The sequence below is a fragment of the Lampris incognitus genome, chromosome 11 (genome assembly GCF_029633865.1).
Source record: "Lampris incognitus isolate fLamInc1 chromosome 11, fLamInc1.hap2, whole genome shotgun sequence".
NCBI classification, from domain to species: Eukaryota; Metazoa; Chordata; class Actinopteri; order Lampriformes; family Lampridae; genus Lampris; species Lampris incognitus.
In genome coordinates, this window is record NC_079221.1 from 52,587,517 (window position 1) to 52,605,460 (window position 17,944).

General features: G+C 40.9%; 1 protein-coding gene across 1 annotated transcript; it reads right to left on the reverse strand.

The window, feature by feature from the left end:
* Window positions 1–1,491: 1,491 nt before the first annotated feature.
* LOC130120415 (immunoglobulin lambda-1 light chain-like) lies at window positions 1,492–16,151 on the reverse strand (the record flags this gene model as incomplete). Its single annotated transcript, XM_056288952.1, has 3 exons — window positions 1,492–1,880; window positions 3,023–3,054; window positions 16,030–16,151. Coding segments are annotated over 3 exons (543 nt in total), but the record flags the coding sequence as incomplete, so codon positions are not given.
* Window positions 16,152–17,944: the final 1,793 nt, after the last annotated feature.

Genomic DNA, 17,944 nt, shown 5'->3' on the forward strand with positions numbered 1-17,944 from the left:
GAGTCAAGCTACTCCCAGCTTCCTAAGCAGCTCAGAATAAACTGGTTCGAGCTGGAGTGAACATGGACTCATGCGTTTCTCTTCTATGATCCACAGTTTATCTACCCAGCTCACCTCACCGGTCCACAGTACCCACTGTCTGTGGATCCTTGCTACCGCCCAGATTCCCCTAGGTCTAGGCCGGTAACAGTAGTAGTAGTGATAGTAGCAGTAGTAGTAGTAGCAGTAGCAGTAGTAGTAGTAGTAGTGGTAGTAGCAGTAGTAGCAGTAATAGTAGTGGTAGTAGCAGTAGTAGTAGTAGTAGTGGTAGTAGCAATAGCAGGAGTAGTAGTAGCAGTACTAGTAGTGGTAGCAGTAGTATCAGTAGTAGCAGTAGTAGTAGTAGCAGTAGCAGTAGTAGTAGTGGTAGTAGCAGTTGTAGCAGTAATAGTAGTGGTAGTAGCAGTAGTAGTAGTAGTAGTAGTAGTGGTAGTAGCAGTAGCAGTAGTAGTAGTAGCAGTACTAGTAGTGGTAGCAGTAGTATCAGTAGTAGCAGTAGTAGCAGTAGCAGTAGTAGCAGTAGTAGTAGTAGTAGTGGTAGTAGCAGTAGTAGTGATAGTAGTAGCAGTAGTAGTAGCAGTAGCAGTGGTAGTGGTAGTGGTAGCAGTAGTAGCAGTAGTAGCAGTAGTAGCAGTAGCAGTAGTAGTGGTAGTAGTAGTAGTAGCAGTAGCAGTAGTAGCAGTAGCAGTGGTAGTGGTAGCAGTAGTATCAGTAGTAGCAGTAGCAGTAGTAGCAGTAGTAGTAGTAGTAGTGGTAGTAGCAATAGCAGTAGCAGTAGTAGTAGCAGTAGCAGTGGTAGTGGTAGTGGTAGCAGTAGTAGCAGTAGTAGCAGTAGTAGCAGTAGCAGTAGTAGCAGTAGCAGTAGCAGTAGCAGTGGTAGTGGTAGTGGTAGCAGTGGTAGCAGTAGTAGCAGTAGTAGCAGTAGTAGCAGTAGCAGTAGTAGCAGTAGCAGTAGCAGTAGTGGCAGTGGTAGTGGTAGTGGTAGTGGTGGTAGTGGTAGTGGTAGTAGTAATACACATGAATGTGTGTCCTACTGTCTGAGTGGTCCGGGTGCAGGCTGCTGACTGTCTATATCAGTCTCTTATCCACAGTTACAGCAGTGGGTTTTACTGTCATTGCATTACTCAGCCATGTTGCAGCACATTGTTAATACACACACATTTACAGTTAAAAGGGTTAACACATGTCCTGGGACTTTCATACTTCTACCAAGGAGAATACCATCTCCTGCTCAGGTGAACCTTCAGAGTGAAATATCACCAATAGTCTACCAGATGACATCACAGCAGGTGGATTATTTCAATAGTGGCGGTTATTTCATAAGAGGACTGAAAGTCAATATGATGGCCAGCTGGCGGGGAATATTAGTGTGTAATGTACATACTCAGCACTTCCTGGTTTTGACTGCTGTCAGATTATACAGAGAGACCTTAGAAGAGACATGTTCCTTTGTCACATGACAGATGAGCAGGAGCAAGAGCACAGCAAGATGATAAACTGGTTTATTACTGGATCACCATAAGACCATCTGAAATAAGAGCTCCTGAGCTCGGTGGACTGCCTGCGGCCATCGTGGGCCACCAAGCAGGTGTAGAGGTCTCCTTCATCCCAGCTGGCTTTGCTGAGGGTCAGGATGCTGCTGCGGCTGTACCCAGTGCTGCTCCACACCTCTTGTCCCGTCAGGACGCCCGCCGTCACCTCCCTCCCATCCTTCTGCCAAGTCACCAGCGCTCCTTTTGGGGAGTAGCTGCTCAGCAGACAGGACAGCGTGGCCGAGCCCTTGGACAACTCCTCAGAAGAGGGGGGGAGCAGGGAGAGGGTGGGTTTGACTGAGACCCCCGCTGTAAAGAGAGACACAACTGAATACACCGACTTGCTGAACTATGTGTTACTGAGAGCACTGCAGCACCACCACTACTCACCAGGACCATGTTAATGCTACTGTGCTGTGTGAATAAGCACATGCAGCATCAGTGTGTCATGTTGTAGTCTTTGTTTCCATGTGTTTATGTGTGCAGTGTGTTTTCATAATCTATTTGTACAGTAGTCTATGTGTGTTTCCTTTAATCTGCCGTCTCTACTGTACCTGCAGGACCACAGTTGAAAATGAGTGATGCTGCTAAACTGCCACATTTACACAAATGTGTATCAATGTGCCCCGTCTGTGTGTAACTAAAGGCAACAAACTAAACTAATACTCACAATTTACATGACTTTTTACAACCTTAACAGTAAATAAAGGATGAAATAAACAATATGCCATAGGCTGTAAATCACCAGTTAAATATTCTGCAAGTTTACAATAAAATTAGTTTTAAAAGCAGTTTTCAGGTGTGCGTATATGAATGTGTGTGGCACATAAAGTGAATATGAATGAGCTCATTTCTCAGACTGCCAGTGATTTAGCAGATTATAAATGTGTAAATTAAACACGGCTTTACATGGGACTGTACACTGTGTGCAGCCTCTATTCAACATGTTCAGTGTGAGTAAAGCTCATTTAACCACCGTTGTACCTGCAGCTGATTTACACTGCTGCGGTGCAATCCTCATGCAACAATTTCTGCAGCTTTTACTGATACAAGACACCTAAAATATACACGGGTTAGAGACCAAACGTCGAATAAATAGCTCAGTGTTGAAGATTGTGATTTCAGTTTGTCTTGTAAGATTTCCAAACTGACAGCATTGTTCAGGCTTTAACCAATGGTCGACTAAAGCTGTAATGTCAAGTTATGTGACGATGCTACGGCATACTGATGTTGTTAGAATAACATGGACTACTTTACAATATTCAGCCATTGCCTTTCCACCCTGGAGTCCTGTTAAATGTCACGACTGACTCCAAATGAATCATTAAACAAATCAAAATCTAGTTTTGTTTTCCCAAACCAACACTCGACATACGTAGCAACACGTTGTGAGAAGCAGCTAATGTAGAAAATGACTATGGACACACAAATGTACAAGAGAAATCACTTACATGAGACGATGACCTCAGTGCCGCCACCAAAAGTGTACCACAGTGATAGAGCCTGGTTAAGACGCCGTACAAAAACCTCCTTTCCACTTGACACACCTCGATGGCTGCTGCTCAACACGCTCACGTGCCGCAGCTCAGCCTTATTAGTGTATATGGCAGGAAGTTTTAGCTTTTAACCCCTCTGTTTTTACTCCAGCTCCACCACTTAGCCATTTCCTTATCAGAAACTGGATGACAACCAGCCTACTTATAATCCCACTGTACATCACAAGTATCCAGGCAAAATACCAAACTCATGATATCCACATTCTATTTTAACTATCCTGTCTATCAAAAGTTATATTCTAAATGATATTTTAACTATCCTGTCTATCAAAAGTTATATTCTAAATGATATTTTAACTATCCTGTCTTTCAAAAGTTATATTTTAAATGATATTTTAACTATCCTGTCTATCAAAAGTTATATTCTAAATGACATTTTAACTATCCTGTCAATCAAAAGTTATATTCTATATTATATTTTAACTATCCTGTCTATCAAAAGTTATATTCTAAATTAACTATCCTGTCTATCAAAAGTTATATTCTAAATGATATTTTAACTATCCCGTTAATCAAAATTTATATTCTAAGTGATATTTTAACTATCCTGTCTATCAAAAGCTATATTATAAATGATATTTTAACTATCCTGTCCATCAAAAGTTATATTTTAAATGATATTTTAACTATCCTGTCTATCAAAACTCATATTCTAAATGATATTTTAACTATCCTGTCTATCAAAACTCATATTCTAAATGATATTTTAACTATCCTGTCTATCAAAAGTTATATTCTAAATTAACTATCCTGTCTATCAAAAGTTATATTTTAAATTATATTTTAAGTATCCTGTCTATCAAAAGTCATATTCTAAATGATATTTTAACTATCCTGTCTATCAAAAGTTATATTTTAAATTATATTTTAACTATCCTGTCTATCAAAAGTTATATTCTAAATGATATTTTAACTATCCTGTCTATCAAAAGTTATATTCTAAATGATACTTTAGCTATCCTGTCTATTAAAAGTCATATTCTAAATTATATTTTAACTATCCTGTCTATCAAAAGTTATATTTTAAATGATATTTTAAGTATCCTGTCTATCAAAAGTTATATTCTAAATAATATTTTAACTATCCTGTCCATCAAAAGTCATATTCTAAATGATATTTTAACTATCCTGTCTATCAAAAGTTATATTCTAAATGATATTTTAACAATCCTGTCTATCAAAAGTTATATTCTAAATGATATTTTAACTATCCTGCCTATCAAAAGTTATATTCTAAATGAACTATCCTGTCTATCAAAAGTTATATTTTAAATGATATTTTAAGTATCCTGTCTATCAAAAGTCATATTCTAAATGATATTTTAACTATCCTGTCTATCAAAAGTCATATTCTAAATGATATTTTAACTATCCTGTCTATCAAAAGTTATATTTTAAATGATATTTTAACTATCCTGTCTGTCAAAAGTCATATTCTAAATGATATTTTAACAATCCTGTCTATCAAAAGTTATATTTTAAATGATATTTTAAGTATCCTGTCTATCAAAAGTTATATTCTAAATGATATTTTAACTATCCTGTCTATCAAAAGTTATATTCTAAATGATATTTTAACTATCCTGTCTATCAAAAGTTATATTCTTAATGATATTTTAACTATCCTGTCTATCAAAAGTTGTATTATAAATGCTATTTTAACTATCCTGTCTATCAAAAGTTATATTCTAAATGATATTTTAACTATCCTGTCTATCAAAAGTCATATTCTAATTGATATTTTAACTATCCTGTCTATCAAAAGTTATATTCTAAATGATATTTTAACTATCCTGTCTATCAAAAGTTATATTCTAAATGATATCTTAACTATCCTGTCTTTCAAAAGTTATATTTGAAATGATATTTTAACTATCCTGTCTGTCAAAAGTCATATTCTAAATGATATTTTAACAATCCTGTCTATCAAAAGTTATATTTTAAATGATATTTTAAGTATCCTGTCTATCAAAAGTTATATTCTAAATGATATTTTAACTATCCTGTCTGTCAAAAGTTATATTTTAAATTATATTTTAACTATCCTGTCTATCAAAAGTTATATTCTAAATGATATTTTAACTATCCTGTCTATCAAAAGTCATATTCTAATTGATATTTTAACTATCCTGTCTATCAAAAGTTATATTCTAAATGATATTTTAACTATCCTGTCTATCAAAAGTTATATTCTAAATGATATCTTAACTATCCTGTCTTTCAAAAGTTATATTTGAAATGATATTTTAACTATCCTGTCTGTCAAAAGTCATATTCTAAATGATATTTTAACAATCCTGTCTATCAAAAGTTATATTTTAAATGATATTTTAAGTATCCTGTCTATCAAAAGTTATATTCTAAATGATATTTTAACTATCCTGTCTATCAAAAGTTATATTCTAAATTATATTTTAACTATCCTGTCTATCAAAAGTTATATTCTAAATTAACTATCCTGTCTATCAAAAGTTATATTCTAAATGATATTTTAACTATCCTGTCTATCAAAAGTTATTTTCTAAATGATATTTTAACTATCCTGTCTATCAAAAGTTATATTATAAATGCTATTTTAACTATCCTGTCTATAAAAAGTTATATTCTAAATGATATTTTAACTATGCTGTCTATCAAAAGTCATATTCTAATTGATATTTTAACTATCCTGTCTATCAAAAGTTATATTCTAAATGATATTTTAACTATCCTGTCTATCAAAAGTTATATTCTAAATGATATTTTAACTATCCTGTCTTTCAAAAGTTATATTTTAAATTATATTTTAAGTATCCTGTCTATCAAAAGTCATATTCTAAATGATATTTTAACTATCCTGTCTATCAAAAGTTATATTTTAAATGATATTTTAACTATCCTGTCTGTCAAAAGTCATATTCTAAATGATATTTTAACAATCCTGTCTATCAAAAGTTATATTTTAAATGATATTTTAAGTATCCTGTCTATCAAAAGTTATATTCTAAATGATATTTTAAATATCCTGTCTATCAAAAGTTATATTCTAAATTATATTTTAACTATCCTGTCTATCAAAAGTTATATTCTAAATTAACTATCCTGTCTATCAAAAGTTATATTCTAAATGATATTTTAACTATCCTGTCTATCAAAAGTTATTTTCTAAATGATATTTTAACTATCCTGTCTATCAAAAGTCATATTCTAAATGATATTTTAACTATCCTGTCTATCAAAAGTTATATTCTAAATTATCTATCCTGTCTATCAAAAGTCATATTCTAAATGATATTTTAATTATCCTGTCTATCAAAAGTTATATTCTAAATGATATTTTAACTATCCTTTCTATCAAAAGTTATATTCTAAATGATATTTTAACTATCCTGTCTATGAAAATGTATATTCTAAATGATATTTTAACTATCCTGACTATCAAAAGTTATATTCTAAATAATATTTTAACTATCCTATCAAAAGTTATTTTCTAAATGATATTTTAACTATCCTGTCTATCAAAAGTCATATTCTAAATGATATTTTAACTATCCTGTCTATCAAAAGTTATACTCTAAATTATATATCCTGTCTATCAAAAGTTATATTTTAAATGATATTTTAAGTATCCTGTCTATCAAAACTTATATTCTAAATGATATTTTAACTATCCTGTCTATCAAAAGTTATATTCTAAATGCTATTTTAACTATCCTGTCTATCAAAAGTCATATTCAAAATTAACTATCCTGTCTATCAAAAGTTATATTCTAAATGATATTTTAACTATACTGTCTATCAAAAGTCATATTCTAAATTATATTTTAACTATCCTGTCTATCAAAAGTTATATTATAAATGATATTTTAACTATCCGGTCTACCAAAAGTTATATTTTAAATGATATTTTAACTATCCCGTCTATCAAAAGTTATATTCTAAGTGATATTTTAACTATGCTGTCTATCAAAAGTTATATTTTAAATTATATTTTAACTATCCTGTCTATCAAAAGTTATATTCTAATTTAACTATCCTGTCTATCAAAAGTTATATTTTAAATGACATTTTAAGTATCCTGTCTATCAAAAGTTATATTCTAAATGATATTTTAACTATCCTGTCTGTCAAAAGTTATATTTTAAATTATATTTTAACTATCCTGTCTATCAAAAGTTATATTTTAAATGATCTTATAACTATCCTGTCTATCAAAAGTTATATTTTAAATGATATTTTAACTATCCTGTCTATCAAAAGTTATATTCTAAATGATATTTTAACTATCCTGTCTATCAAAGTCATATTCTAAATGATATTTTAACTATCCTGTCTATCAAAAGTTATATTTTAAATTATATTTTAAGTATCCTGTCAATCAAAAGTTATATTCTAAATGATATTTTAACTATCTTGCCTATCAAAAGTTATATTTTAAATTGTATTTTAAGTATCCCGTCTATCAAAAGTTATATTCTAAATGATATTTTAACTATCCTGTCTATCAAAAGTTATATTTTAAATGATATTTTAAGTATCCTGTCTATCAAAAGTTGTATTCTAAATTCTATTTTAACTATCCTGTCTATCAAAAGTTAACTTCTAAATTATATTTTAACTATCCTGTCTATCAAAAGTTATATTCTAAATTAACTATCCTGTCTATCAAAAGTTATATTCTAAATTATATTTTAACTATCCTGTCTATCAAAAGTTATATTCTAAATGATATTTTTACTATCCTGTCTATCAAAAGTTATATTTTAAATGATATTTTAAGTATCCTGTCTATCAAAAGGTATATTCTAAATTATATTTTAACTATCCTGTCTATCAAAAGTTGTATTCTAAATTAACTATCCTGTCTATCAAAATTTATATTCTAAATTATATTTTAACTATCCTGTCTATCAAAAGTTATATTCTAAATGATATTTTAACTATCCTGTCTGTCAAAAGTTATATTTTAACGATATTTTAAGTATCCTGTCTATCAAAAGTTATATTCTAAATGATATTTTAACTATCCTGTCTATCAAAAGTCATATTCTAAATGATATTTTAACTATCCTGTCTATCAAAAGTTATATTTTAAATGATATTTTAAGTATGCTGTCTATCAAAAGTTATATTCTAAATTATATTTTAACTCTCCTGTCTATCAAAAATTATATTTTAACTATCCTGTCTATCAAAAGTTATGTTCTAAATTATATTTTAACTATCCTGTCTATCAAAAGTTATATTCTAAATTATCTTTTAACTATCCTGTCTATCAAAAATTATATTTTAACTATCCTGTCTGTCAAAAGTTATATTCTAAATTAAGTATCCTGTCTATCAAAAGTTATATTCTAAATGATATTTTAACTAGTTAAAATGTAATTTTGCACATCAGCATTTCAAATCGTGACATCAAATTAAATCCTAACTACTGAGGATTACAACTTTCCCCCATTCATTTCAGTGAGAACTGGAATTTAAATTAGGGGGATATTAAGTAGTTAAAGTGCCAATCATTGAAATATTTTTTTTTTTGCAATATCAACATTTGGAACATAATTGTTGATCTCAAAAAAGAAATGTCTGACATCAACAACTGAACCTCTTATATCTACAACTGGTGTTTCAACTACTTAAAAGTGAATTATAACTACTTAAAATTCAATTTCTGATATGAAAATTGGATATTTTAACAAGTAAAAAAATGAATTGGTGATGATAATAAAGGACATTAAAAGCTGGAACAGCTTGCCATATTGTCCTCCATGGACATCCTGTAGCCAAAATGTTGATCCAGTCCCCACAGGGATTTCTGTTTTCTTGGCCATTCAGACTTTGCATTTTTCCTTTGTCCGACTGCATGGTCCTCTGTAGTGTGCCCCCTGTAGGCCATAGATGTCCTGTGTGAATCCCTACACATCAACTGCTAATGCTGTGTAGAGTTCCCTGTGTTTTAACTGTGTCCTTTCAAGATGCATCTGTCATAAATGTCTGAAATACCAAAGATGAAGATCAAAAAAGGTCCATAAATTGACACCACGTATGGAAGAAAAGGAACGGGTTCATATGGTGTTACTGACATGTCACCTGAGAACAGGACCTGTTCAAGTCTTGTTGGGGTCCTAAGCAGAATTTGATTTGCCCTCCTGGTGTCCAAGCAGCACTTTGTTAATCGTAGGACTTCACAGTCTAAGAGGCAGCTTAGTTGTCTTATACCTTAGGTGGTCCTGCCTACATGGCAGATGTTTGTACAGCCTTCTATCACTGTGTGGTTGCTCAGCCATGAACACAGATATCACTCTGACAGTAGGAAATCCCTGCGTCCTCAGCCTGGACTGCTGTGACAGTCAGGGTGAAGTCCCCCCCAGATCCGCCGGCGCTGAACCGAGAGGGACTTCCTGCCAGGAGAGTGGTCCCTGTGCCAGTCAAGGCTTTGGGGACTGTTCCTGGTTGTTGGTAGTACCAGGCTTGACATTGTTGGGTACGTTGAAGGTATATGGCGGGTTAGCCTACTTGTATATTTGTAGCTCATCTCCTGAATCAGTGGAGACACATTTCAGGCAGTCTGGTTAATGTGACAAGTCACTGTTTCATCTAGAAATGTCTTCTGATGGGTCCTGTTCAGCTGTTACAGACACCTTGTCTTTCATCAGAGGAAGGTCTTTGTGCAGGTCTTCATCACTGTTTGAGTGGTGAGACTTCATGTTGCTGACAGTAGTAAACTCCTGTGTCCTCTGTCTGGATGTTACTGATGGTGATTCTGAAATCATAACCGTTGCCACTGCTGCTGTAACCACCTGAAATAAAACCCCAATAGAAATTAATAATGAATCTGGGAGCTTCTCCTGGTTTCTGATGATACCAGGCTAAGTCATTACCAATGGCTCCACTGGCTGATGGAGGCAGGACCTCCTGTCTGGACTGAGACAGACTCTGGAGTCTGGGTCAGTAAAGTGTCTCCTTTACACCCTGAAACAAAACACATGGAGCTTTTACTATTATTTTATTCATAAATCATATCAGTCATGTTTATTATGTCACATGGGAGGACAGTGAAATAAAGACATAAAATAAACAACTCATGTGCTGTGCAGCATTGTTGAACGACAACAACACAGTGGATGCAAAGGACAGCTAACTTAGTTGTCTCAGTAGGGTACCAAATGGGACAGCTATGCCACCAGCTGAATAAAGAAGCCCATAGCAGTATAGTAATAAGAAATAAAACACAATCAATAGTGATACTATGGCAGGATGAGGAAAAACACAGCAGACCAAGGCGAGTTTGATGTTTATTCCTCAACTCCAAAAACCAACTGCAGCAGGAACAACCCTGCACCGGTGAGCCCGGGAACGTAATCACGCCCCCAGCTCACAGCCCTGCTGGGTGAGAGGCATAGCCCCTGGTGTCCGCCACACAGCCCCCCCCCCCCCCACGAACACCCAGAAGGGACTCCTGGAAAGAAAATTAGTGTCTCACTGGAGGCTTAAGCAGCCTGCCATAATGGCTGTGCCGTCCCTCAGCCGAAACAGTAGGTGAAACACAGTCCAAAGCCGGCTGAGAAGCAGAACGCTGAACCCGTGAAGACACTGCCGGGGTCCTGGAAGGAGGACGACCCCGACGGGGAACCTGGCCCGGAAACACAACTTCGCCTGATACCCTGTGCGCCGGTTTAAGCCTATCAAGCCTGCCACGTTCCCTACGCCCACCCATATCCAGCACAAAACCCTTAGGACCCGTCTCAAGAACCCGAAATGGGCCATCGTATGGGGGTTGGAGGGGCGAGCGGTGAGCATCATGCCTTACAAAAACAAAACGAGCCGACATGAGCTCCGCAGACACGAACGACAGCGGAAAACAGTGGTGAACGGGGCCTGGAACCCGAGTGCTGTCGGACAAAAAAGGATAAACGGCCGGACGGGGTCGAGGAGCGGAACTCCCAGGCAAAAATTCCCCAGGGACGCGGAGCGGCTGACCGAGCACCAGCTCAGCGGGCGCAGCGTCGAGGTCCTCCTTAGGAGCCGAACGCAACCCGAGCATAACCCAAGGTAAACGATCCACCCAGTTACCATCCGAGAGCGCAGCGCACAGAGCTGCCTTGAGCGACCGGTGAAAACGTTCACACAAGCCGTTAGCCTGCGGGTGGTACGTGGTAGTGCGGTGTACCTTCACACCCAAGGATCACGCAAGTGCCGACCAGAGCTTTGACACGAACTGGGGGCCCCTGTCTGAGGTGATATCTGACGGAGTGCCGAAACGGGCGACCCAGGAGGAAAGAAACGCGCGTGCAACGTCCGAGGATGTTGTGGAGGACAGAGGGACAACCGCTGGCCACCTGGTGGTCCGATTTTCCATTGTGAGCAGGTGCGTAAATCCCTGTGAAGAAGGTAGAGGGCCCACCAGGTCTACATGCACGTGGTCGAAACGTCTGGCCAGGATCGGAAACGGTTCGAGGGGCGATTTAGTGTGCTGGTGGACCTTAGCGCGCTGGCACGCTACACATGCAGCTGCCCACCCCTTGACGTCCTTGCGGAGGCCAGGCCAGACGAACTTGGAACCGACCAACTTCACCGACGCCCGAACTCCAGGGTGCGAGAGGGAGTGAATCGAATCGAAAACTCGACGGCGCCAGGCCACTGGAACAACGGGGCGGGGACGGCCGGTGGAGACATCACAGAGGAGGGGAGGACTGCCTTCCTGCATCACAGCGTCCTCTAGCTTGAGACCAGTACGCGTTGACCTAAGGGCAAGGACGTCCGGGTCGCTGGGCTGGTCGGCAGCCATAGCGGAGAAATCCACACCGAGGTGCACAGGACACACAAGCACACGCGACAGACAATCAGCAACAGGGTTGGACTTCCCGGCCACATGCTGAATGTCCGTTGTGAACTCGAAGATTGCCGCTAGGTGGCGCTGCTGACGAGCAGACCACGGCTCAGTCACCTTGGACATGGCGAAAGTCAGCGGCTTATGATCCATATAAGCCGTGAATGGGCGACCCTCCAGCAGGGAGCGGAAATGTCGGGTTGCAAGGTGCAGTGCCAGCAACTCCCGGTCAAAAACGCTGTACTTGCGCTCGCTGTCCCGCAGTTTGCGGCTAAAAAATGCGAGTGGCTGCCACGCATTCGCCACACGCTGTTCAACCACAGCCCCCACGGCTATGTCAGACGCATCGGTTGTTAAAGCTATGGACGCCGTGGGTGTGGGATGGGCGAGGAGGGCAGCGTTAGCCAGGGCGCACTTAGCTCCGTCAAAGGCCTGGACCCGTTCGGGAGTCCAGTCGACAGGGTCGTTAGCCTTCTTAAGCCGCAGGGCTTCGTAAAGTGGCTGAAGGAGGTGGGCAGCGCGAGGGAGGAAACGGTTATAGAAATTCACCATGCCTAAGAATTCCTGCAATGCCTTAACAGAGACTGGGCGGGGAAATTCCGCCACCGCTTGCACCTTAGAAGGCAACGGGACCGCGCCTTGCGGCGAAATGCGGTGACCCAAGAAGTCAATCACCGGCAGTCCAAACTGACACTTGGCCGGGTTGACTATCAGGCCGTGTTCGTCCAGGCGACGGAAAACCTGTTTCAGGTGCGCCAGGTGCTCTTCAGCTGACGGACTTGCCACTAATATGTCGTCGAGATAAACGAACACGAAGAAAAGGTCACGCAACACCGAGTCCATCAGCCTCTGAAAGGTTTGCGCTGCCCCCTTCAAGCCAAAAGGCATGCGCATGAACTCAAAAAGCCCAAACGGGGTGTTCACTGCGGTCTTGGGCACGTCCTCTGCGCGCACAGGAACCTGATGATAGCCGCGCACCAGGTCCACCTTAGAGAAAGTAGTGGTACCCGCCAGGCGTATGGAAAAGTCCTGAATGTGTGGGATGTTCAGGCGGCGAAAGTCGCCGCAAGGCCGCCACGACCCATCCGCCTTAGGCACCATGTGAAGCGGCGAGGCCCACGGGCTGTTGGAACTTCTCACTATACCCAGACGCTCCATGATGGCGAACTCCTCCTTAGCTGGAGCCCATTTCACCGCGTCGAGGCGCCGCGCGCGCGCAAAAACTGGCGGTCCCAGAGTGGGAATGAAATGTTCTACCCCGTGTTTAGTAACCGCGGTGGAAAAGTCAGGTGTAGTCACCGATGGAGAATCCGCCAGCAAACGTTGAAAAACATCCCCTAATGCTAAAAAGTTAGCTTGTGTTAACGGCCCGGCTCCCCCTGTCTCGCACGGAAAAGTGGCGAAAGACACAGCATCAATTAAACGGCGGTTTGCAGCATCAACCAGCAGACCATTAGCACACAGAAAATCCGCGCCGATAATAGGAACAGTAATGGCGGCCACTACAAAGTCCCACTCAAAATGGCGCCCGCGGAAGCAAACAGTCACCAACCTTGTGCCAAACGTCGCAATGGACGAACCGTTAACTGCACTCAACAGTGGGCCGCCGCCTTCGGCCGACCTGTCTGTCTTAGCAGGAGGGAGTAGGCTCTTTTGCGAGCCTGAGTCCACCAGAAACCGTCTTTCTGACATCGTGTCCTTAATGAAGAGCAGCTCACTACGTCCGCCAGCGCCCACAGCTGCTACTGAGCGCTGCCCGGGAGTTTCCCGCCGCCTCAAACGTGCACGGAGGGACGCAGCGCCTCGCCTTGCCGCCGAACCGCCGGTGGAAGAAACAGAGGCCGCTCCCGCGCCGTCTCCGGACAGTCACTCCAGCCACCACTGCCGGGTCCGCGTCCTCCGACGCCGGCTGGAGAGGCTCCGATGCCACACTCTGCACAGAGAACCGTCTGGTAGCCAGCAGGACCCGATCGGCCTCCTCAGCCAAACCTCGGCAGTCACCAGCAGCCAGACACGGGGAGTTAGCCAAAGCCGCGCGCCCAGGAGACGGGAGCTGGCGCATGAAAACGTGCGGGAAAAGGAATCCACCTTCGTCTGAGCCTAGCAGCGACAGCATATTGTCCATGAGATCCACAGCCGTCCCGTCGCCCAAACCGGATGGGGAAAGGATTCTATCTGCCCTCACTGCGGCAGATAGGCTGTACCTCCGGAGCAGAAGATGTTTGCATGGCCCGGCGTGTGGACTGCTGGTCCAGCGCAGCGACGACCAAATAGTATCTGGAGTCGTCCGCGGAGATTCCACGCAGGTGGAACAGCGCCTCGACATGCTGGAACCACGAAGCCGGGTCGCTATGCCAGAACTCTGGGAGCTTCACAGCCGCGGCGAGAACGGCCGGCTGTGAGAGTTGGGGCGGCGTGGCCGAAGTGGATTCACACTCCTCTTCTGCTCCAAACATGTTCAATTCGGGGTCACCAATGTGGCAGGATGGGGAAAAACACAGCGGACGAAGGCGAGTTTGATGTTTATTTCTCAACTCCAAAACCAACCGCAGCAGGAACAACCCTGCACCAGCAAGCCCCGGAAACGTAAACCACGCCCCCAGCTAACAGTCCTGCTGGGTGAGAGGCATAGCCCCTAGTGTCCGCCACAATACTAATATTACTCATGACAGGAACATTTGTACATTATTATTAGGGGTCCAAGCAGCAAAGCTGCTGGAACCCTATTGTATTTGTTAGGATTATTATTATTTTTCTCTGCTAAAAGTGTGTGAGGCTCAGCAACCATAAGTCCTAGACCAACCAACTTTGGTACGTGGATTCCTATGGCCCCCCACTACTCAGTCACCACAAATCACCTATGTCAGCCAGATGGTGGCGCTATAACAAAGGGTCATGCGTAATTCCCACACCATAAGTCAGATCAACACAAAACTGCCCAGACCTATGCATCTGAATGTGCTCTACAACTTTGTTATTGGGACCACATATGTCAGCCATATAGTTTGCCCGCCATTTTGACTTGTATTAGTTTGGGCGCGGTTTCTCAGCTAAATGTGTCTGAGGCTCAGCAACCATAAGTCCTAGACCAACCAAATTTGGTAGGTGGATTCATACGGTCACCCCTACTCTGGCACTATAAATCACCCATGTCAGCCAGATGGTGGCGCTATAACAAAGGGTCATGCTTAAAAGGCCATAACTCCCACAGCATAAGTCAGATCAACACAAAACGTAATCGACCCATGCATCTCAACGTGCTCAACAACTTTACTATTGGGACCACCTATGTCAGTCATATAGTTTGCCCGCTATTTTGACTTATTTGGTGTGGAAGCGCTGCAGCTCTACATTCCTCGCGCCAGGACACCTGGGTATAACGACATACTTTTTCTTTTTACGGCAGTCGGCTAGGACGCAAGAAATCAGACACCGTCTGGTCCAGTTTTGGAAACTCTGGCACATGTTTCTGAAGCAATGGAAGTGTTACGACATTTTAAAAAATTACGGTAATCGTCTAGGACACAGGTGACCCAAGTAATCCGACATCTCAAAAACCACTTTATCAAAAAATCTGAAATTTGGTATACTTATACTTGGACCGATTTGGCTACATTGCCTAAAGTGCTGATTGGCTGGATTACCAAAATGGCTGCCAAACAGCCAATCAAAATTCAGCAGCTAATATCTGCTAGTGTGAACGGCCGATCTCCATGAAACTTGATAGGCTTATTCTTTGTGGCACATAGAAGCCATGTACCAAATATGAAACAGATCGGACACATGGCGGCTGCAATACTGCTTGGACCCATTAATCGCCGCTTGCGGCTATATTTATTATTATTATTATTATCATAATTATTATTACTGTTATTATTATTATTATTATTATTATTGTTTGTTGTCATTATTATTGTTATATTATTGTCATTATTATTATTATTGTGATTTTTATTATTATATTATTATCATTATTATTGTTGTTGTTATTATTGTTATTATCATTGTTGTTATAGAGCTTACCGTATGTCCCAGCTGGCAGATCAGTCACTGTGAAACAGAGGGAGGTTTTTGTACGGCTCTCTATCACCATGTGAACACAGCCTGACTGTTGATACTGTGGAGACTCTGACAGTAGTAGACTGCTGTATCCTCAGCTTGGACTCCACCGATGGTCAGGGTGAAGTCAGTCCCAGACCCACTGCCACTAAACCTCGATGGAGTTCCAACATCTTGACCCCTTTAGTGGGCGAAACACCTCACCATATCCAAAACTTCATTGATTTCGAGGACAAGGTCCAAGGCGTAAAACTGGAACCAGATGAAACCATGGCATGCTATGACGTGACCTCGTTATTCACCTACATCCCAACCATGGAGGCTTTGGAAACTGTGAGGCAACGTTTGCTATGTGACAACATTCTCCACAATAGGACCAACCTCAGCCCAGACCAGATTTGCCAACTGCTGAACCATTGCCTGAACACTACATATTTCCAATTCAGGGGCCAGTTTTACAGACAGAAACACGGCTGTGCAATGGGCTCACCGGTATCTCACATTGTGGCCAACTTATATATGGAAGAGGTAGAACACAGGGCCCTGAACTTCTTCAGAGGAACACCTCCGAGCCACTGGTTCAGATGTGGACGACACATGGGTCAAAATCCAAACATAAGAGGTGTAAGCGTTTACCAAACACATCAACTCAGCAGACAAGAACATTAAGTTCACAAGGGAAGACGTAAAGTACAACATTTTGCCCTTTTTGGACTGTGACGTCCACATTGGGGAAGACAGGAGCCTCCACATTGGCGTTTACAGGAAACCTACACACACAGACCAATATCTACTTTTCGACTCACACCACCCTCTGGAACACAAACTGAGCGTCATCAGAACTCTGCAACACAGAGCTGATAATGTGCCCAGCAGCACTCAGGCCCAACGGGAAGAACACCAACACCTGAGGGGAGCTTTAAAAACCTGCGGCTACCCCAGTTGGACCTTTATGAAAACATAACACGTTCCAGAAAGACCAACCAGGTGAGCGATGAGGAGAAGAGGAACAGAAGGAATAACATAGTCATCCCGTATGTTTCCGGGGTCTCCGAGAAACTCAGGAGAATGTTTAACAAACACCACATCCCGGTATACTTCAAACCCAGCAACACACTCCGACAAAGACTGGTTCATCCCAAAGACCGTGTACCACAGAGCCGGAAAAGCAGTCTGGTGTATGCTGTACAATGTAATGAGGACTGCACTGACCTATACATAGGAGAAACCAAACAACCACTACACAAATGGATGGCCCAACACAGAAGGCCAAACTCCTCAGGACAAGACTCAGCAGTCTATCTACACCTAAAGGAGAAGACACACTCCTCCCAGGACAGCAACGTACACATTTTGGACAGAGAAGATAGATAGTTTGAAAGAGGGGTGAAGGAAGCCATCTATGCGAAACTGGAAAAACCATCCCTCAACAGAGGAGGAGGTCTGCCACACCACCTACCTCCCACTTACAATGCCGTCCTTTCATCTCTACCCAGGAGACTCAAGAAGCCTAGCCTCCAAGAACAACAGTCGCTCACTAATGGCTCCAACGACTCATGACCACTGAATGGAGCACTAACGAAGTCAAAACTAACACCTCCAACGACCGTCGCTACTTAACATCGGATCACAAAGAGCCACTGACATCAATAGCTCTGATAACGACTCCAAAGAGGATAAATATCTGAGTTTCATCACCAGCTAGTCAGACTAGCTTGGTCTAGTCAGAAAGGCACGAACTGATGAAGCCTCTTGGATGAGAGGCGAAACGTCTTCACGGATATGTACCAAATCCAGCTGCACTCGATTCAATTCCTTTGGACAACCATGACCTGGATGGATGAGAACATTCACAGACTTCCTGTAGTGTGGTATTCTAACACAGGTAGAAGGGTTTGTCTGCAGCATTGTGAGGATGTTTTGGGGACTTTGTTGAGGTAGCAGATTAT